General features: G+C 40.2%; 2 protein-coding genes across 4 annotated transcripts in view; one reads left to right on the top strand and one right to left on the bottom strand.

Annotated features, from left to right (window-relative positions):
- On the top strand, nt 1-1307 carry LOC6033792 (GPN-loop GTPase 1). Its single transcript, XM_001844142.2, has 2 exons — nt 1-308; nt 365-1307. The coding sequence occupies exons 1-2, from the start codon at nt 86-88 to the stop codon at nt 1270-1272; spliced, it is 1131 nt and encodes a 376-aa protein (XP_001844194.1). The 5' UTR covers nt 1-85; the 3' UTR covers nt 1273-1307.
- A 501-nt stretch (nt 1308-1808) lies between these two features.
- LOC6033791 (nardilysin) overlaps nt 1809-21616 on the bottom strand; it is a 32996-nt gene continuing 13188 nt past the window's right edge. For 2 of the 3 annotated variants that reach the window (XM_038256078.1, XM_038256079.1), the window contains exons 2-8: nt 19238-19520; nt 7019-7379; nt 6288-6955; nt 5489-6232; nt 5308-5431; nt 3005-3165; nt 1809-2942 (exon numbers count right to left, since the gene is read on the bottom strand). In XM_038256078.1, the coding sequence (XP_038112006.1) occupies nt 1916-2942; nt 3005-3165; nt 5308-5431; nt 5489-6232; nt 6288-6955; nt 7019-7379; nt 19238-19503 (3351 nt within the window). In that variant the 5' untranslated portion in view covers nt 19504-19520 and the 3' untranslated portion in view covers nt 1809-1915. Of the gene's footprint in view, nt 2943-3004; nt 3166-5307; nt 5432-5488; nt 6233-6287; nt 6956-7018; nt 7380-19237; nt 19521-19737; nt 19897-21616 lie in introns of those variants that run through there. The other variant, XM_038256077.1, reaches the window with a different exon arrangement.

The raw sequence follows: 21616 nt of genomic DNA, 5'->3' as shown, positions 1-21616 counted from the left end.
GTTTTGTTTTGCATTAACAGCATCGTCCCGTGTTTTAGTGCGCACTTCTTTCTGCAGATTTTCGGATCGTTTCCCGCCATAGACGATGTCCTCCACCGGTAGTGACCAAATGGAAACGGACCAGCCGCCGGCGGCATCAGCGTCCTCCGCCAAGCGCAAACCGATCTGCATGATCGTCCTCGGCATGGCCGGCTCGGGCAAAACGACCTTCGTTCGCAAACTGGCCCAGTACAAACACGACGAGTACAACCCGTACTTGGTGAACCTCGATCCGGCCTGCCGGGAGGTACCCTACCCGGCGAATATTGGTGAGTGTGGTTTGATTGGTTTTGAAAACTGATTTGTGAGGAAATTCTTTTTGTAGACGTTCGAGACACGATCAACTACAAAGAGGTTATGAAACAGTACAATCTGGGTCCGAACGGGGGCATCGTGACGGCGTTGAACCTGTTCTCGACCAAGTTTGGTAAGGTGATTGAACTGCTGGAGCGGACGGAAGATCGGCACAAGTACTGCGTAATTGACACGCCGGGACAGATTGAGGTGTTTACCTGGTCCGCGTCGGGGACGATCATCACGGAAGCGCTGGCCACGGCCTTTCCCACGGTCGTAGTCTACGTGATGGACATTGTGCGTTCCGCGAGCCCGACCACGTTCATGTCCAACATGCTGTACGCGTGTTCGATTCTGTACAAGGCGCGACTACCGTTTATTATTGTACTGAACAAAATCGACGTGCAGGAGTTTGACTTTGCCATCGAGTGGATGCAGGACTTTGAGTCGTTTCAGGAAGCGCTGGAAAGCGAAACGTCCTACGTGAGTAATTTGACGCGAACGATGTCCCTGACGCTGGATGAGTTCTACCGAGATCTGAAGACGTGCGGAGTATCGTCCAAAACGGGTATCGGGTTCGGGAAGTTCTTCGAGTTGGTTGATGAAGCCGCCCAGGAGTACGAGAAGGACTACAAGGCCGAGTACGATAAGTTGCGGGTTGAGAAGCTGGTCGAACAGAAGAAGAAGGAGGAGGCACAGCTGGAAAAGATCACGAAGCAAGGAAAGGGCGAAGAGGTGCCGTTGATAAGCGAAATAAGCAGTGGGAGGGAGCGAGCAGATATTTATCTGAAACATCCCGGCAATGAAAGTTCCGAGGATGAGGAAGGGCACGAAGATGAAACGCCCGTGTGTCCTGGTGACGACGAAGCTGAAGAGGCAAACTTTGGTCAATTTATACGAAAACATCAAGCAGAAAAGGTAGAAAGTGCGAGGCATTGAAATGATGCGAAATAAAGGTGCTTGTTAAAAACAAATTTGGTCTTTGAAATTGATAGAGGATTGTCATCGTCGGCCCGAACTGCCGTTCTACGCATAATTGTCCCATGTCAGTTTTGGTCGATTTTGACTTTATGACATTTTTAAGTTTAGTTTGATATGTACTTTAAGAAAAACACATAAAATCTGGTACTTTGTTCGGAAACTCATTAAAAACAACACCAAGTCTGTTTGTCCCATCGTTAAACTTCTACGCATAATTGTCCCACCAAGTATTTTCTTACACGGAATCATTAGTTTTACTAAACATTATGTCTTGTTTACCTTTTGTAAAGCAAGAGAATCACAAATAAAGGTGATAAACTGCTAACTGGGGTGATTAGGGACACATAGGGCGAATAGGAACCCACGGGACAATTATGCGTAGAAACACAGAAATCGGTCGAAAAATTTCAATCGCGTTTTTCTCAGTTGCACTTTTTTGAACATGGGACAATTATGCGTAGAACGGCAGCGAAGGCCATAAAACGAACCTCAAGTTCTATTCAATAACATTTAATTTTTTTTTATTAAAAAGTAATTCTCATTCCAAACACTAAACATCAAACACGGCACGTAACTCTACAAATCACAAGGGCAAAATTCACTAAAACTGAATTTTCGTGACCGGATACACCATGAGCGTCTTGCCGAAACTCTCGATATCCGTAATGTAGTTCCGGCCCAGTTCGTCCGTCTCCAGGTAGTGGATCAAAAACTCCCGATCCAAATCTTCGTCCTCGTTCTCGCCGTTCGCGTGCTCGCCATCCGGCGTCTTTTGGCTGCATTGGATCGACTTGTCGCTACAGCCCACCACCTGGACGGACATCTTCCGCCGGAACTGGTTGTCGTGCAGCTGCTTGTAAAAGTCCATTATTTCCTGCTTGCTCAGCTCCTCAATGTGCTGCATCTCCAGCTTGTTCCGATTGAAGATGTACTCCTGCGTGGTGATCTCGGCCCAGTTCCGGTTCATTTCGTTCTTCAACTCCGTATCCACAATCTGTTTTCTTTTCAGCAGCGATCGCTTCACCAGCTGGAAGTCCGCCTCGGGCATTTCCTCCAGCAGCTGGACGAACTTTACGTTAAAGTCTTCGATGCGCTGATCGATGTGCTGGTACGTGAACTTGTCCTCCTGCGAGTGGATCGTAATCGAGTAGCCTAAAATGCCGAAGTTGTCCCGAATCGTGGTGGACACATCGTAGCCGAGCTGCTCCTTCGTACGCAGCATGTCGAACAGCGGTTCCTCGATCAACATCACCAGCAGTTCGAGACGCGAGTTCAACGATGGCGTCACCGGTCCAGCCTGGTAAAAGTTGGTCGTAACCGTGTTGGCGTCGTTTTCGCGGAACGACTTTACCGTCAGATAGTTGTTGCCCAGTGGAATCTGACGTGCCTTGGACTCGATCAACGAAACATTCTTAATTTCGTTACTCTTCAAATTATCCAACACGTTGCGCATCACGTTCAGTGCGTCCTGCTTTTTGGTGTTGCCCTGGATGAGGGTCTGAATTTTGACCTGCTCGAAGTATTTGCGCGAAAACTCGCCTAAATCCTCGATCGTCAAATTCTTCAACACGTGAAAGCGCTCCACCGTGGTCCAGTAAATTTCCTGCACAACCTTCAAGCGAACATCCCTTAAATTGAATACGATAGATTAAAATCGTTCCTCCCTCTGAACTGACCACACTTAACTTACCTGTTTAGCTTGCTGGCCTTGATAATCTCGTTGTAGTAAGTTTTCGCGAGCTTCTTCTTGATCACGTTGAACACGTCGGCACTCATGTTTTTGTCAAAATATTGCATTGATTTCGTGATCTCGTCCACAATGATGGGCAGCTTTTCATTGTAGCCGTCGACCTGAAAGCAATTGGATATTTCAATATCTGGATATGATTCTCGACTAATGCTGGAAAGTTCAAACGCTTTTCAATTTAAGACTACTTTCAGACGACATGATCGTTAGTTATGGAACAATCTCAAGGTCATTCATGTTTCACCTTAAAATAACGAACTATGAAGAGCTTGTTTTTGTTGTTCAAGCCTCACTCGATGACTGCTGAAAAGGCATCAACTTCAAAACTAGACAAAGTAGCAAGCTGTAAGAGTTGAGTTGAAGTGCGAAAACATGAACTAGAGGGAACCTATCACATGATGTCTGCGAACGCTCAGATCTACGGCAATCTACGCATTACCAGTTGTCTTGGTTCTACGCCGCTGTGACGTTTCCAGCCTACCGGATCCGGCTAGATTTGGCATCTTTTCGAAAACTTGGTTTGCCGCAGAGTTGCACTCTCTTCTCCTCCAAATGTTGTTCTCACGAACGCCGCCAAAGATCGTCCTAAATCAGAAAACTTTGAGTACTTGCAGGTCTTCCTCGAGCATCGTCCAGGTCTAGTGCCCGTAGAAAACGCCGGTCTTATCTACATTTCATACATGGTACACTTTGTACGCCGGGAAAGATGACCAGACCGTAGGGTCTTGTGGAGTCCGTAGTATGCACGACTACCGGTTATGATGCGCCTCCGAATTTTCCTGCTGCAGTTGTTGTCCGACGTCGCCAACGATCCGAGGTACACAAACTCCTCCACGACCTGGAACTCGATCGTCGATCGTCACACTCGGTCCTATGCGAGCCCTAAGGGTCTAGGTTCCTCCTGCCAGCAGATACTTCGTCTTCGCAACATTCACCCTCTTTAACATCAATCCCTTCCCTACTAACTCCGAGTAGGCCGCGGGTAATCGGCTCCCCTCCCACTAACATTTACACACAAGATCCTCTGTAATTATTAAGTTTTTTGTAATTACAAAAGCCGACTCGGTCCTAACCAGGTCCCAGTACCGAAAAGGACCTAATAAAAATAATTTTATGAAAAAAAAAAAAAAACATTCACCCTCAATCCATCCTTCTCCTCAACCCGCTTCAATTCAGTGTACTTGTTAAATCACATCCTCGATCGATCTGCCGACAATGTTCATATCATTGGCATAGCAGATGAACTGGCTGGATCGGTTGATAATCGTGGCTTTAACCTTCCAGCTCAATGCTGAAACAGAGGTCAGAGATACGATCCGGTCGGACATCGCACCCGAGATCTTCACGCTGCACCTCATCCACTGTTGGTTTCACCGTTCTGATCCCCAATCTGTTGGTGCAGACAGGTCGCCAACTTGTTCGCGTCCACTTTGTTGTACTTCAGCTTTTTGATGGCATCTTTAACTTCCCTCAGCTTGGTGCTGACTCGTCTCCGCAGTACGTTACCTTCGACATCGATTCTCTCCCGTCGTCCTGGTACTCCGCCTCTGGGCCGTTCAGGTGCTCGTTGAAGGGCTGCTTCCATCTTTCGATCACCGCACGCTCGTCCGTCAAGATTCCCCCATCCTTATCCCGGCACATTTCGGATCGCGGCATGAAGCCGTTCCGGGACTGACTTCTTGTAGAACTTGCGCGTTTCGTTGGAGTCTGTTCTATGTCCTGGGAATCAGACCCTTCCAGGCGGCGATTTTTATCCCGGAGGAGATGGGTTAGCTGTCTTTGCCACTGTTTGTACGACTCCTTGCTCCCACGAGTACAACGCAGCAGACGCTAGTTTCGGGCGGCTTTCTTCCGAACTAAATAAAATAGAATGACATTTTCCTCGAACAAGGTCCAAGTAACCAATGGCGCTCGATGCCGCTTTGTTGATGTCTGCTTCTATTGTCTTTTGCAAGCAGAACATAACCAAACTTTTCGGCACCCTCAGCAAACGTCAAATCAATACAAATTGGTACCAAAAAAAAGGTAAACAAATCACTTCGTGCATCAGCCAATACGGTTTCAGAAGTCTTTCGGCGAGTTAGGTTCTGACGTCTATTATGTCCGAGAAGTGCCGACCAACAATTAGAACATGGTCGATTTGAGTCCTATAGTCCTATAGTGTGGCTTGGTGATTTCCAGGAGTACTTATAGAGGCGTGAACTGCGAAAAGAACAACATGAAGAATCTCAAATATTGCCACTCACCTTTAGTACGATTCCCTTTTCAGCGGCATAAATTTCATAGTTCAGTCCCGCAACGGACGCCGGGTACAGATCCTCAGCAATCTGGAACTTTAGCATGGACGAGTACAAGCTGGTCAGCGTTGCGCTGAAAGAAATACAAATAATTCGCTAAAAGTCTTAAAAAAACTCGTCATCAACTCACCTCTTCTGACTCTGCATCGGCAGCGGCGAGATGAAGTAAAAGTACATCAACGTCATGGGCAGGTTGAACTTGGCGTCCTGGCGGAACCACAGCTCGCACACGCCGTCCTCGAGCAGCTTCTCCGGGGTGGCGGGAATGTGGGTGGCCGCCGTCTCCGGATCGTCCTGCGTGGCAAAGATGGTGTAGTCCGTGCTGATGTAGGGATTGCGCTCCTGCAGCTTCAGCTCCGGAATGGGCGCGGCGTTGTCCCACAGGGCTTGCCACTCCGCCGGGATGTCCTTCTCGGCGTACTCGGTTCCGAACCACTTTTCCCTCTTGTCGTACGTGATTCCTTTGTAGGGTTTCGAGGAGGAAATCATGATGTTGAAGGTGGGCTTGTTCAGGTTGTCTATGACCTGTTGGATGTCGGATGCGTTGTAGTTGTAGTACAACTCCGAACCGGTGATGATGTCTTTGGACGGGTAGTAGCGCATATTGACGACCAGCTCTTCTACGTTGTCGCTGGCTTCCTTTTCCTTGCGGTAGCGGAACGAGGTGGCTTCGATGTCTTGCAATTCCTTGAACAACCACTCGACTGGGCCTGTTTGCTTGAGGAGTCTCATGTAGGAGTAGATGGCTTTGAGGATTTCTTCAATGTTGTCCAACCCTTTGTCCGTCATGATGACGGAAACGGAAAACAGCGTGTAGAGAGAGTTCTTTTCGAAGCCGTAGCTGGCACCGGTTTGGACGTCCAACGCGAGTGTTCTGAAAGAAAAAGTGTTTGAATCTCTGTCTGTACCTTATAAACCTTTGTACAAACCTATTTCTTAGATAGCTAGTCAAACTACCCTTTCCTTCGTATCCCAAAAGATACGCCATATAATCCACTGGTTTAACTTTGAAGTCCTTTACACTAGGCGGTAAGCACCACGTCACGTCCAGCCGGCAAATGTTTGACTTTGGCCTCACGAAGAACACCTTGCTGTAAAAGTCTGGCCTGAACGCGTTCCTCTCGTTGAACGTCGAAAAGTCATCCGCAGGCAGGTTATTCGACGGGATGTTGGAAAAATACCGCACCGTAAGCTCCTCCAGCTCGTCCAAGCTCATGCGGGCCTGCACGGCGAAATGCATCCGGTGGGCCGAGTAGTGCCGCTTCTGGAACTTGTGTAGAATATCGTACAGCTCGTCCTCGGTCACGTTCTCCTTCAGCGTCCGCAGGTTGCCCCACGAAAACGAACTACACGGATGATCGTCCTGACCGAGCGATCCCATCAACTGCTCCCGCATCGACGAGAAGCTGTTGATGTTGGTCTGGAACTCCGACTCAACGGCATCCCGCTCGCGACAGATCGAATCCCGCAGCATCAACGGCTCCGTAAATAGGTTCGAAAACCGATCCAACGCCCCGTCCAAATACTCTTCGTCAATCTCAAAGTAGAAAGTCGTCTCCTCCAAATCGGTCACGGCGTTATCAAATCCGCCACATTTCTATAGATCAAAATCAAATACATCAATCCCAACCTACCCCAAAAACAACCCCCCAAAACTCACACTAATATACGAGTCGTACTCGTTCTCCGTCGGGTACTTCTTGCTCCCCATGAAGATCATGTGCTCGAGAAAGTGCGCCAACCCTTGCACCGGCTTGGGATCGCTAAAGGAACCGACGCCAATGCAGAGAGCCGCGGCCGCCAGTTTTTCTCCGCCCTCGTCGCCGGCTTCGCTCCCGTCGTGTTCCTCCTCCTCCTCGCCCTCGCTCTCGGTCAGCTCGTTGCTGGCGGAAGTTACGCTGACGCCGTCGTCGCTGCTCTCGTCAATCGTTCCGTTGGCTGGTGGCGGAGGCGGTGACCTCGAGCGTTCCGTTGGGTCCGATATAAGCAGTGCGTGGAACCCGTTCGGCAGGACGATAGATCTGCGGGAGAGAATTTTATAACATTATTTTGATCGTCTTCGTCTTTCAGAATAAAGGAATAAAAAAATTAATTTATTCCTGAAATATTTCAGTTAAAACTTGTTTCTTCTTTTACAACCACTAGATCATTTTGTACATTTTTGGGCCCCTCTAGACAATTGTAGAGCAAATGTTATGGAAAAAACGATTTGAAATTGCTCATTTTCAAATTGAGATTAAACGAGTTAAACAAAAAAGACCTCCGAGATATTTTCAGCAAATGTACTCTAGAAAGTGTACTTTCAGATGCTTCTAAGAGCGAGGTAAAACTCCACCACCTTTTCAAGTTATTCACATTTCAAAATGGCGTCTTTTTCGTCGTATTTTGGCTATAACTTTCGTTTGGAAAGTCCGATTTTCGCTCTTAGAAGATAAATGTGTGTTTTGATAAGCTCTAAAAATGTCTAGAAGACACCATTTCGCTACGACATAAGCCTGAGTTAATAAATTCAAAAACTATTTTTTTTCATTAACACCTCAACCTTAATTACAAAAATGGTTCTAGAAACTTTCCGTTTGAAAATAGAGCTTTATGTTCTTCAGCAAAGTTGCTCAGAATGGTGTTCCCTACAACTTTTCTCAAGACACCAAAGCGCTATCTCGTCATCCCGACAAAATAAAAATTCTGAATCACCCTAAAATTTCGACCATCCTAATGTCCACCATATATATATCCACATATATATAGTATACTCTACGGTCTTGAAATGCAAGTACATACAGTAAGCCAAAAAAAAAATCCAGAAAAAAAGAATGATATTTTATTTTCCGACATCAATTACGTCTACTACGATTGGGTCCTCAATCAGGACGCCTACTTGCACCGACACTCCTCCTCGAACTGATCCGGTCGAATCCCAATCGCCGAACGCAGCTTCTCCAACTTGATCCTAGCAAGCGACTTCGTCATCACATTAGCTAAACATGTTCTCCGTGGAGCAATAGGGGAAAGTGGGGCAAGTGTAACAAGCTAAGGAAATCCTCGTTAAAACCCATTAAAACGTTAAAACATCTGTCGGATTTTTTCATAATCATCTTATTTCAGGTCTTGACTAAGACTTTGACAGAACAAATTTTGAAAAAATTCTGTTTTTCAATGTTAAAAATTGATTTTAAAATTTCTGATTTTCCGTACGTTCTACTCAACTAGTGGGGCAAGACGAACAACCCGTTGGGGCAAGAGGAACGATGCATAAAACAACATGTTAATTTGCTAACAAGTGAACTGCTATCACTTTGAAACATCAGATTAGAATGTATTTAAAACGTTTCTTTCACTTTTAGGTTTAATAATAATATTTTACTAAAAATTTGATCGTTTTTACGAAAACAAATTATTGCTTAGATGATAAATAGTAAATTTTCATAGTATCACTTTATTTTGTAGGAACTTTTTTTTTAACAATTGTTTATCAGTTTTTAAGAACTTTTTTGTATTTATTTCCCAATAAAATATGTTGTTGCAGAAATTCGTATTTTTTCCATACTAAAAATCCATATGGTACACTTGCCCCACCTGAACAAGATTTCTAAAATCTCTCAACAAAAAAAAACCAAAAGTTAAATCATACTTTCTAATAGGTGCAAATCATTGGTTGGAACACTACTGATCTAGGAAAAATAGGATTTTGATAAAATGAGCCTTAAAACGAACCGTAAGCCTTATTTTGTACTTTCCAAATATTATAAGAAAACAAAGGTTTTTAAAAAACTTCATTAAATCTTATGCTCCGTGGCGTTTACGTCGTTTTGGCGGTTACGTGGTAGTAGAATTAGTTAATTGCACTGCTAGCAACAATTCCTCATACTGGAAATAATCAAAATTGTAAAAATTACGGCCGTACGAGCGATTGTTCCTCTTGCCCCATATGGTCGTCTTGCCCCACCTTCCCCTACTGCAAACTGATCGTTCCATTCTCCTACAGATCTCGAACGAAAAAGTAGCGCGTTTCGATGTGTTTGCTTCGTCGTTCGATCTTGTCGCTTTCGACCAACTTGATGCAGCTCTGGTTGTCCTTGTTCACCCTGCTTGGTCCAAGAGCTGCCTCTCCAACTTCTTCTAGCAATCTGTGGGTCCAGATGATCTCCTGGCATTTTTCATGAAAAAAATGAACTCCTGGCATCCTTCAGCTAAGGCAAAGAATTCTTTCGGTTGAGCTCAGCGCCACACAGGTCTTCTCCTCGAACCGGAACAACCCGTTCTTTACGTCATGGCGGCCGGTAGCGCCATCCGCATCCTCGATTCTGACACCACGGACGATTTGACTCACCGACAAGAGATTGTTGGACATCGAAGGGATGAACTGGACGTGGTTGATTTCAATTAGCAGGCTTTCGGAGTTAAGGTAAGAACAAGATTGTCCGTCAGGCCTGAACGCAGACGCAAAATTTTGCGCCTGTCATCATAGCCTGCCAGTCATCGACCATTGAACAAAGCAACCCCTGCAGATTGTTCGACTGACAGTTGATGGAAAAATCGAACTGGCACAGCGTTCTGCGTTCACCAATGCGTCGAACGGACAATCTTGTTTTTAGCTTTAAGCTAAGAGCAAGATTGTCCGTTCGACGCAGTGGTGAACGCAGAACGCTGTGCCAGTTCGATTTTTCCATCAACTGTCAGTCGACCAATCTGCAGGGGTTGCTTTGTTCAATGGTCGATGACTGGCAGGCTATGATGACAGGCGCAAAATTTTGCGTTTGCGTTCAGTCCTGACGGACAATCTTGTTCTTAAGCTAAGAACAAGATTGTCCGTTCGACGCAGTGGTGAACGCAGAACGCTGTGCCAGTTCGATTTTTCCACAGCGTTCTGCGTTCACCACTGCGTCGAACGGACAATCTTGTTCTTACCTTTACCTTTACACTTTGGCTTGAGCAGGACCGTTCCGGTGGCTACGATGTTCATCGGTTGCTTGTCAGCTGCCATAACAACACCGCTCGCCGCCCGTTCACCAGTCAGCAGGCTACGATTCTTCGTGAAATGCTCCGATGCTCCCGAATCAAAAATTCAGCTGTCATCTTCAAAAACTTCGTTCGTCACCAACACCGACTGAAACAGCTTTACGAACAGCAGAACAAAGGAGAGGGGGCGATCTCTTGGGGCTTTTCTTCACCCTCTCTGGCTTGCTTTAGCTGCCGCTGCTCCCCATTTGATTTTTTTTCTTGACCGGTTCCTTCCGAAGTGCGCATACTGCTAAATCCGCAAAACAATCCGGATTTTTCCGGAACCAGTTTGAACCCTCGGGTGAAATTATGTGGTGGTCAGAACGAGGACAAAAAACCCCAACTTTTGCCATTTGAAGCATCCGAATTCGTTCGCTACAGCCCGATTACGAGTCTCTACTCTGAGATTTGTAATATTCACTTTTCGTGCTGTGAATTTCGGTTCCAAAATTGTTGAGAATGATTTGCTTGGGAAAAGTTAAGGTTAAGGGCAAATATGCTATATTTTTTTGTTTTCCGATCTAAACTTAAACGTTTTCAACAAATCAATTTGGAAAAAAATCATGTGTGAAAAAATTTATGCATCTAAAATAATCTCTATTGAGGAATAATATTTGTTTTGAATGCAAAAACGTTCTATCAACAAAGATTTTATGCACGTGTATTCAAGGCATTGCAAAATTTAAACTACCTATCTAGCAAATACGTGGAAAAGTGGAACATTTTCAGCAATGGTAGAATTTCAGCGAAAACGTTATCAAATTAATAATATGTAGATTGCTTGGTCTCACATTCTCGGAAGAGTATTATAGAAGTTTATAACATCATTGCAAATACAAAACTAAACTCCACCAATGCATGCTATGTTACAAACATTCAAAGATTTATTAGTTAAATTGTTAGTAAACTTTCAGTTGAGTAAAATGTTATCAAAATTTCTGTGAGGTAGGGTATATGACCCTATTTTGGACCTAGTACCTATTTTGGACCTATTTTTATTAATCGAGGTAGTTCAGGCTTTTAAAGTACGAATTCACTGAATCCAAACAACAGAAAGTGTAAGCAGGATCGTTTTGTAGCTTACCTCTTCCAAAAATGTTAACATTTTTGATTATTTCCTCTTTTTCAGCAACTTTTTTCAATGCCATTCGTATTTCCTACCATTTTCCTAGCACATAGATTAGGTCCAAAAATTCCAGCCTCGTTGCTTATCAGATTTGGCTCGCGACACCTTGATGATTTTTTCTGTTTTGCACTGACACCAAGTATTTTCGTCCGGTTTCCGAGCCATGTAACTGTTGTTTATTCAATTCTTTTATGTTTTTCATCACTAAACCATTGAAATAACTATACTATTATCGAAAAAAACTCAATTCAAAATATTTTTTCAAATCAGTCGCGTTGGATCAGTTTTTGGACCTACTTTGCCGTCGGTTCAAGGCTATCACCAACACATGTATAACAAGGTGTTGCCAGTTTAGTTTATCAATTTATTTCGATATTTCATTGAAATTAATTGATAATTTTTAATTTGATATTTTGAATTGAATTTCTTTACTGTAATTATTTGAAAGAAATCTAAGTTTTAAAAAGCAAATGATTAACAGCAACAACGAAAATATGTTTTTTAAACGATAAAATTGCAAATTGATGATAGAGATTTAGATGATTGTTAGGACCGATGGCAAAGTATCCCAAAATTTAAACTGATGTTGATTTATTTTTGTCGTAACATCATTATCACCAATTTAGTTGCATATATTTTTAATTGTTGCTTCAAAAAATGCAAACTGGCTACCCTGTTGGAATTGAAGGGGAAACGATTGAAAAACCTAAAGGGTCTAGTTCATTTAATCATCAGCTGTCACCGTGACAGGAGCTGTCAACATTGCTTACGAGTGATTTTTGAAAAAGTCGTATGAATTAAATTTAAAAAATCTTGAGTTAGTTTTGAAAAGATCCTTAGCGCTAGTTATAAACAAATCAATTTTTCGATCAGTTCTCGATCAATTTACGAATTATAAATAATAAATGCTTTGAATTTTCATCTGCACGTCTTTTAAATGCTCTTTACTGGAAAACAAACAAAATTTGGTTTGATTCAGAGAAAAAAAAATCAAATAAGTGTCGGAGATCGTGATGGCTGTTACGACGTATTGCAAAACTAATCAGAAAAATATTCATATGGAAAAAAAATTACCGTGTCAATCATGTTAGAAACACAATTGAACCAGCTAGAAAAATAAAAATCATCGAAAAAAAAAAAATGCAATAGAGGTGCGATGTTAACTTTATGAATTTTATGATTTGAGACATATCTGATTACCGTAAATCTGAGTGACTTTGATAGGTTTGAGATTTTTCCGCAAAATGAAGAGTACAAATTAAATACGTTCGGAATGGTATGGAATCATACTGACCGTGGTAGAGAAGTGCTCGAAGTACCTTATGAAGAACTTTTCATGAGATTTATAAAGGTTTAAAAGTTAGTTAACTATAATTAATAAAATTTTGATAAATAGCATTATTTTAATCTTCTTAAAGTGTCATGATTTTCTCAATGAACATAATTTTGAATCATAAAACAGAATGCATTTTCGGATTCTTCAGACAATCTTATACTAGGAAAAAGTAAAAAGTTTGTGAATAATAAGTCTTATTAAATATTATTTGTTTTGAAACATAATTTAAAAAAATCTTCTTATTTAAAGGCATTTTCAGTAAAACAAATTTCATATAAAATGTGAAGACTTTTGAGTCGTTCTTTGAATTCAGTTAAACATGTAATATAAATCTATAATTTAATAAACAAAACTAGTTTCAACGAATTTCAGGCAAAGTTCTGAATTTTCAACAATTTCACCTAAAACTTATATGTATAAGGTTAAAAGCTTAGTTAACTAAATATTGACATAAACGATTTTCTTAAAAATTATATCAGCAACCTAAGTGATGGTAAGTTCGAAGTAAAAATAATGTTTGAACACCTCAAATCTGCTTTTAACAAAACAAACTATGACTATCAAAGGTACCCTGGTATTCAAACAAAGATTTTTTTCAAATATTACATTGTTTTTAAAAGTGCAACATGTAGTTAAACTTTTTGTCAAGCAACTATAAAGTTTAACATGACAGATGAGAAAGTTTCACACCAAGTTACAAGCTATTATCTCCCTTTAAAATTTCTTGATTGTTTAATAATATTTGAACTTAAGCTCTGCGTAAAATTTAGAACCTTTTTTCATGTTTTTATTTAGTTAACAAAGTTTATAAGATTTTTTGCAAAATACATATAAATTTTAGGTAAAATTGTTAAAAAGACGGAATTTGACGTGCAATTTGTTAAAACCGGTTTTGTTTATAAAATTATTGATTTATATTGTATTTTATACTGAATTCGAAGCACGAATCAAAAGTTGTTACATTTACATGAAGTTTATTCAACTGAAATTGTCTATACATTTGGAGATTTTTTTAACTGTGTTTTAAAAACACATATTATTTATTATTTAAAAACTTATTTACCCTTCTCCTAGTGGAAAATTGTCCATAGAATCCGAAAATGAATTCCGTTTTCTGATTCAAAATCATGTTCATTGAGAAACCATGACACTTTGAGAAGTTTAAAATAATGACTTTCATCAACATTTTCTTAACTATAGTTAACATACTTTTTAAACTTTTCAAAATTTTATGAAAAGTTCTCTACCACGGTCATTATGATTCTAAACAATTCCGTACGTATTTTAATTGTACTCTTCATTTTGCGGAAAAATCGCAAACCTATCAAAGTCACCCCGGCTATCAAAGTCATCCAGTTCTACGGTACTTCTAGAAAGAAAATTATGTACTTTACTACCAACAACTGCTTTCACTTGAAATATCGACATTTTTAGGAGCAGTGCTACAAGAGCCACATTTTACCCTGCCAGAAGAACGTTAATTATAGATTGATGTAATTGTTATTCTTCCGCAACAAGTGTAATTCACGCCACTAACAATGTAAACACTTGACAAGCCAGGGTAGGCAGGCACTATTCTTTTCCACCAAAACAGGGCTTCCGCCGCAGGTCGGATTATTTTTGGTTGTTTTTACTACCCTTCATGAGAACGGCACGTTCAACTTGACTAGTCGCCGATTACCGCCACGCGGATGTATCGAAAGTCGTCTCCGTTTACTTATTTATCGTCCAACAGTCGAAACGAATATTGATGGATGATGTGGAACACATGATGCTGATGCAGACAATGTGGGAAATTTGGTAAATTTCTACTGCCCGGCGTGTGCACTGTTAGCGTATGGTTGTGAATATTTTATATCTCGATACCATTATTTGGAACGAAATTCCTCAAATTCGTGTCTACTTTATTATGATGACGCTCTCATACACACATCTATAGGTATAAGAAACGCCAAACAGTCAGCGATTGTATGATTCTACTTCCATCGTTCTGCGGGGCTTGATGATACATTTGAATGAAAGCCATTCTCTGACGCACATTGACTTGAATCAATTTCTATTCGGTCAGACAGCCAAATTGTGGCAACGTCACTGTTCGATTTGTGCACCATAAATCATTCATGGCTTTAAAGTGGGTTGCATGAAAGAATCTAACTATTTATAGATGGAAGAACAATGATTCAATAATTGTTGTTGTTTTTTGGGAAAAGATTCTGTTCTGATGCTCTGCCAGTGTTTGACCAAATTTAACAAAATATGAATTTTGAGCAGCTGAAAATTTAAATTTTAATGGTTTAATACCATTATTTTTTTCCAGGTGTAAGTTCATTCTTCTGACTCTGAAATTTAAAAGTTTTACATTCATGAATCCAGTTTCCCCATAAGATTTAACGAATTCAGTAATTCGCAATGGTTTGCCAATTTTGATAAAAAAAAGTCGAAAAAATGTAAACAAAATCAGGGCCATACAATATAAACTAATAAACTTTGAATCTTTGATGAAATTTAAATTTAAAATGAATTGAAATGTTATGTCATATGTTCAAAACTTTTTTTTTTATTTTAATCTAGATTTAATTTTGTTGTCTACTGTACACATTTTGCTGGCCTGAGCCTGTTCTAACCGAAACCAACCAGAAAAATCAAATTATTTTGCTTCAACATGGTTAAAACTGCTGTCCCAGTTCGCCCCATGTGTCCCGATTGACCCCAGTTTACGGTACCTATTTTGTTAACCGTACTGTGCACCACTTTTTTAGGGGATAAGGGAATTTTTTTTGAACCAACGAATTAGCGTTAACTTGACAACATTCTTTAAAACTTTTCCTAAAAAAGTATAGTGCTATCTTGCTTCTGTCAAAAAATACAAGTTCATCAAAACTGAACAATAAAAAAATGGTATGATTACATCTGGGAACTGGTCAGATAAAAATGTCTAGTTTTACCTCTAAAAATGGATGATTTCACCTCTCTTCTGGTGTAATGCCACTTTTTCAGTCTAAATTGAGTTAAGAGCTAGTTTTTCACCAATGTGTAACAGGTCGTATCGAGGTGCTCCGATTTGGATGAAACTTTCGGCGTTTGTTTGTCTATACATGAGATGAACTCATGCCAAATACGAGCCCTCTACGACAAAGGGAAGTGGGGTAAAACGAGCTTCGAATTTTGAGGTCCAAAAACCTAAAAAAAATCCTAAAATTGCTTGCATTTCCGTAAAACTTCATCAATTCCAACTCTCGTAGATGCATTTGAAAGGTCTTTAGAAGCACTTCAAAATGGGCCATAGACATCCAGGATCGGCTTGACATTTTCTCATAGCTTTTGCAAATTACTGTTGAAAAATGATTTTATAAAACCTTAATATCTTTTTGCAACAGCCTCCAACACCCATACTCCTATAGGTCAAAAGATAGGTAATTTCATGGACTATAAGCCTACGGTATTAGCTTTTTGGCCAATCGCAGTTTTTCTCATAGTTTTTCGATTTTTCTACAACAAACATTTTACAACGTTAGTTTTTGCCCTGTATGCCTCCATAGCGGCACTTTTTGATCTCAATTTTGCCATATTCGGAATCCTCGGAAAATTTCAGGTTAGTTAGAAGTATTGAAGTGACGTATTGATCACAGGCTGAAAGTTTCATCCAAATCTGAGCACCTCGATACGACCTGTTTATACATTGGTGAAAAACTCGCTCTTAAATTACTTATCGAAACCACAAACAATTTATGAGCACATTATGGGAGCGTAGTCGAGTAAGTCGAGTCGAATGAAAGCAGTTTGACCTAAAATGGCTCAGCCAGTGTTAAGAAAACTTGGAAAACTTGGAACCTTCATTGGCAAAACCACGAATCACATTTCAGAAAATGGTTTGAAAAGTTTAGCAGCACTGTCATGATATATTATGTCACTTAGGCTGGTACAAATTTTATTTAAAGTCTTTGTCACATCCCCCCCCCCCTTCAAAGTTGGCCCGTAAAATTTGGGGAAATTTTTTAGTTTTTTAAACTTCTAAATTTGAAAGAAAATTTAAGTGCTAAAATCTTTAGCTTGTTTGAGCTAATTTAAAAATATTAGAATTTAAAAAAAACTTTTTATACTGCCGTTTTACGCATAATTGTCCCATGTCAGTTTTGGACGATTTTGACTTTATGACATTTTTAAGTTTAGTTTGATGTGTACTTTAAGAAAAACACATAAAATCTGGTACTTTGTTCGGAAACTCATTGAAAACAACACCAAGTCTGTTTGTCCCATCGTTAAACTTCTACGCATGATTGTCCCACCAAGTATTTTCTTACACGGAATCATTAGTTTAACTAACCATTAGGGGAAATGGGGCAGCGAATGACCGAAAGGTTAAAGCTGCCGGAAATAAAGTAATTAACAACAACAACAACATTAGGGGAAAGTGGGGCAAGTGTAACAAGCTAAGGAAATGCTCGTTATAACCCATTAAAAATTTAAAAAATCTGTCTGATTTTATTATAATCATCTTATTCTAGGTCTTGACTAAGACTTTGTTAGAACAAGTTTTTAAAAAAATCCTGTTTTTAATGTAAAATTGATTTTAAAATTTTTGATTTTCCGTACGTTCTACTCAACTAGTGGGGCAAGACGAACAACCCGTTGGGACAAGATGAACAATGCATGAAAAAACATGTTAATTTGCTAACAATTGAACTGTTATCACTTAGATACATCAGATAAGAATGTATTTGAAAACTTTCTTTCATTTTTAGATTAAATAATAATATTTACCTTAAAAATTTATCATTTTTACGAAAAAAAATATAACTTAAATGATAAATAGTAAATTTTCATAATATCACTTTATTGTGCATAGAATTTTTTTTCTTCGCAATTGTTTATCAGTTTTTAAGTACTGAGTTGCGTTCGTGAAGTTGAACGGTGTGCGTCGCGGTCATCACGCAAGATTTTCGTTGCCGTTTCCGTCTTGTTGTCCCCCCGATTGTGTTTGTTTTTCTATCCGGACGGTTTCGCGTTTTCGCTTTTTCGAATATTATTTGGTTTTATCTTTCCACAGCCGGCTGTCTAAGATTGAATCATTTATTCTAAATCAACACCAAATAACCGGGAATAGTCTCATCCGCATCATCCGACTGTTTGCCTTGAGAATTCATAATCCATCACACTATTAAACAAAATTTATTGATTATTGGGCCACATCATCATCCTCTATGATGAATCCTGGCCATTACCTTTACCCACTAACAAAATCCCAAGTAGAAGTAGTTTTCCGGCACACGTGGGGGTGTGGATATCGTATAGAACCCACCCTTGGTAGCAACCTGTGCTAACTAACATTCCCGTCCCAATCCCCCGAGATCTACAAACTGACATGGCGGGCGCCGTTGGTGGCCAACGACTGTTACCTATTTGCTCCAGATCTAGTTTTGATGATCTTGATGTTTTATCTTTTCAGCGCATTCATACATGCTGTTGATAAGGGAAACACCATTAGATCGTTGAAGCGTATGACCGGTTGTATTGATAGGATATTACGGTCCTGTTCAGCAACGGAGAAGGACAACCATGGGTGGTCTCTCATGCTCATGCTCATGCAATTGTTTATCAGTTTTTAAGTACTTTCATGTATTTATTTCCCAATAAAATATGTTGTTGCAGAAATTCGTAATTTTTTCCATACTAAAAATCCATATGGTACACTTGCCCCACCTGAACAACATTTTTTAAAAGCTCTCAATAAAAATAACCAAAAGTTAAATCATACTTTGTAATAGGTGCATGTCATTGGTAGGGACACTACTGATCTAGGAAAAATAGCATTTTGACTTTTTTTTTAGCATGTAAAAAAAAATCGCTGAAAATTCCGCGGAGGCAGTCTTTTTAAAAAAGGTGGAACGATATTTTTGATCGTAAAAATCACAGAGTTGATCAAATTCAGTTCTGCAAAGTTTTTGAATGATCTAGACATCCTAACAAATTACTGGAAAGAAGAATCATCTTGATTGGTTGAGTTAGGCCCGAGAACCAGCGAGTTGAAGTTACCGTTCCAATTTTTTTGGGAGGCTTGGGCGTCCGTGTAAGTTGGACATGCGTTGGGCGTTCCAGTGTTAATGAGATATAGAACTCTAGTGGAATGCACTAGACAAGATATTTTTTAAATGAACGATATGTTTCACAAATAAATTTAATAAAAAGTAAAATAAATTGATTAACATGTTGCTATGATTTTTTGAACACTTCATTGGATAAACTCTCAATTCTTCCTAAATTGTGAGAACTCCACATTTTTGCCATCAATCTTTTCAAATCACGATAACGGTTCCTTTTTTCACACCTCTCCTTCAACCGCCAAAAACAAGATCTGATCATTATCATCCTATCACTTATCACTCCTCTTCCCCTCCTTCCCCCCTCGCCCAACTCACCTGTACTGCTTCCGGTCGGAGTACGACTTGTCTGGCGTGTCCAGGTACCGGATGGCGCCGGGACCACTTTCTCCCGTCGCGCCAATCACTTCCTCTCGGGCGGGCATCTTCAGCAGTGAGTTGGAGGAAGAAACCAGTTTCGAGCCCGGAGAAAGAGCCCGTTTTCGTGTCATCAACGTCTTTGGTCCAAACTGCGACGAAGTTGCTGCTCTCGTTGTAGTTCTGCTATAGCCGTGCCGTGCGAAAACCGTCAAGCATGCTATCATAACCAGTAGCACATTACCTGTTGTTGTGTTGATGGCGTTTTGTAGATCATCGACACCGAAAAAGGAGTAAAAAAAAAGAGAGAGAGAGAGAGAGAGAGAGAGAGAGAGAGAGAAAAACACACGCGGGTGTGAATGATTGAAATTGTTTGCGAATCAATTTAGCAAGCGAACAGAGAAAAAAAACTTAATCAAGTGATATCGATTGGAATTGGGCGCGAATCGTATTTTTTTTACATTGTGAGAACCGCATTTTGAGAGCCGCCGCGAAGAGCTGCCCCGGGCACGACGAACAACGTGTCTGAACTTTGCGCGCGTCTAAGGTGGACTGAATTCTGCTGCACCCAACAGCCAGTTTCAGAGCCAGAGCCAGAGTCGGTCAGTCATTCTACTAGTGCCGACTCGTGGGCCACCTTTCTTCTCTCCGAACTCGCTTCTCGGCTGAATTATTTATTCACAATAAACCAATCAATCAGTAAACTATCCATTGTTAGAGGGTCTTTTCCGAACACATCAGTTAGTATGTGTCATTTCCAGTTCCTCTCGACTATCGTCGAATAGAGAATAGAGAATTGCTACTGCAGAGAATTATAAACGTTGAAATTGAAACTCATCAATTGGTCATCACTGGCTGAACGATATTAATGGATAGCGTCTATCTCGATTGGTAAAGGAATTTACCCGAAAATTTTCCAATTTACAGGGTTTTACTTAAGACGTTCTAGTCTATATTTAAGGATCATTAAACGTTAATGTGTTTAGCTCACCTTACTGAGAAAAGGCTATGACATTACTTGAAAAATGAACTTCCTTAGTTCGACTTCCTGAACCTACCTTCACGTAAAGGGTATTTTAACCAATAGTGGACACCCCAGTAGCCCCGACAAGCAGTTTTTACAAGTTTTCAAAATGTTTGAACACTTTTCTGTAGCCCTGAAATCTGAAATCTTAAACCTGGAGACTTTCGAACAATTCTAACTATTTTTTAAACATTTAATTGCTTTTTTTGCAGAAAAATATCCATTTGAAAATAACGTTTTTATTTTTGCTTATTATGGACCCCCTTTTCCGGGTCCATAATTCGATTGGATTCGTTGTTGAAGGGTTGGGTCCGAAAGTTTGACAATTTTGGAATAAGAAGACAACAACTTCCTTCGTTTTCATACTAAAGTCATTCAAATTTGGTCGTCTTGGGCTTCAAGTGATAGTTTAATGTCCCCTGAACAAATTCCTGTATAGACATAGTCCATAAAAGCTTGTGTTTGGGCATGGCAGGGCGTTTTAGGGAGAAACATTTGTATTTTTTAGACAAAAAAAAAATCAAAAATCACTCCTAAAAACCAGCCAAAAAATTTTGCAGCCAAAACTAATGCATTCAGCTTATAGGAAATTTAACGGAGATCGTTTTGCTTTTTTAACATTCCATTTATGTCCACGCAAAGCCGAGAAATTTGCATTTTAGTAAACAAAAAGTGACGAATTTTCAAAATTCTTAGTATATAAGCGTTTTTAGCATAAAACATTGGCTACTATGATTACAAACGAGAAGGCATATATTTTGGATATATTTATTTTGTTCGCTCAAAAACGATATTTGTTAATGAAATTTCATGAAAAAACATGAGATTTTCTCACAATGTGACGTAAAAAAAATTACTTTTTATTTGAACTATACAATTATCATTTATGGTGATCCTGATACTATTTAGCTGTATTATAAACCTCCAAATAAGAAAAATAACTGTTATGGTTCAAATTTTACAATCACGTGGTAGCTATTTGACATGTGGCGCCGCGGTGTTCATCAAGCATTCATAGCATACTAAGGAAAATTTGATGTTTTTCTGGGGAAAACCGCAGGTTCCGAAAACACCGGATGTATTGTCGTTGAGCTCGATGAAGGTTGGACGAATCGACCTGGTCTCTTCGGGAAAGATGTTCTCCAGACGACTCCGCTCATTTCTGACCATCCTAGAAGTTTCTACATGTTTTCTCCAGGTCTGTAGGAGCGAATGAACACAAATTCAAAATTTCCCATAGTAAATCCCATGTTAACTTGAACTTGCTTGAGACAAGCCAGTTTTCAACCAAATGAGCTGAAATTTGGCGTGAGAGT

The sequence above is a fragment of the Culex quinquefasciatus genome, chromosome 2 (genome assembly GCF_015732765.1).
Source record: "Culex quinquefasciatus strain JHB chromosome 2, VPISU_Cqui_1.0_pri_paternal, whole genome shotgun sequence".
NCBI lineage: Eukaryota > Metazoa > Arthropoda > Insecta > Diptera > Culicidae > Culex > Culex quinquefasciatus.
This window is presented reverse-complemented; position numbering and strand designations above follow the sequence as displayed.

Excerpts from the sequence above, each read along its gene's own strand:
- LOC6033792 (XM_001844142.2), top strand. The coding sequence starts at position 86 with ATGTCCTCCACCGGTAGTGACCAAATGGAAACGGACCAGCCGCCGGCG. Across the intron at positions 309-364 it reads ACCCTACCCGGCGAATATTG|ACGTTCGAGACACGATCAAC; the intron begins GTGAGTGTGGTT and ends TTCTTTTTGTAG.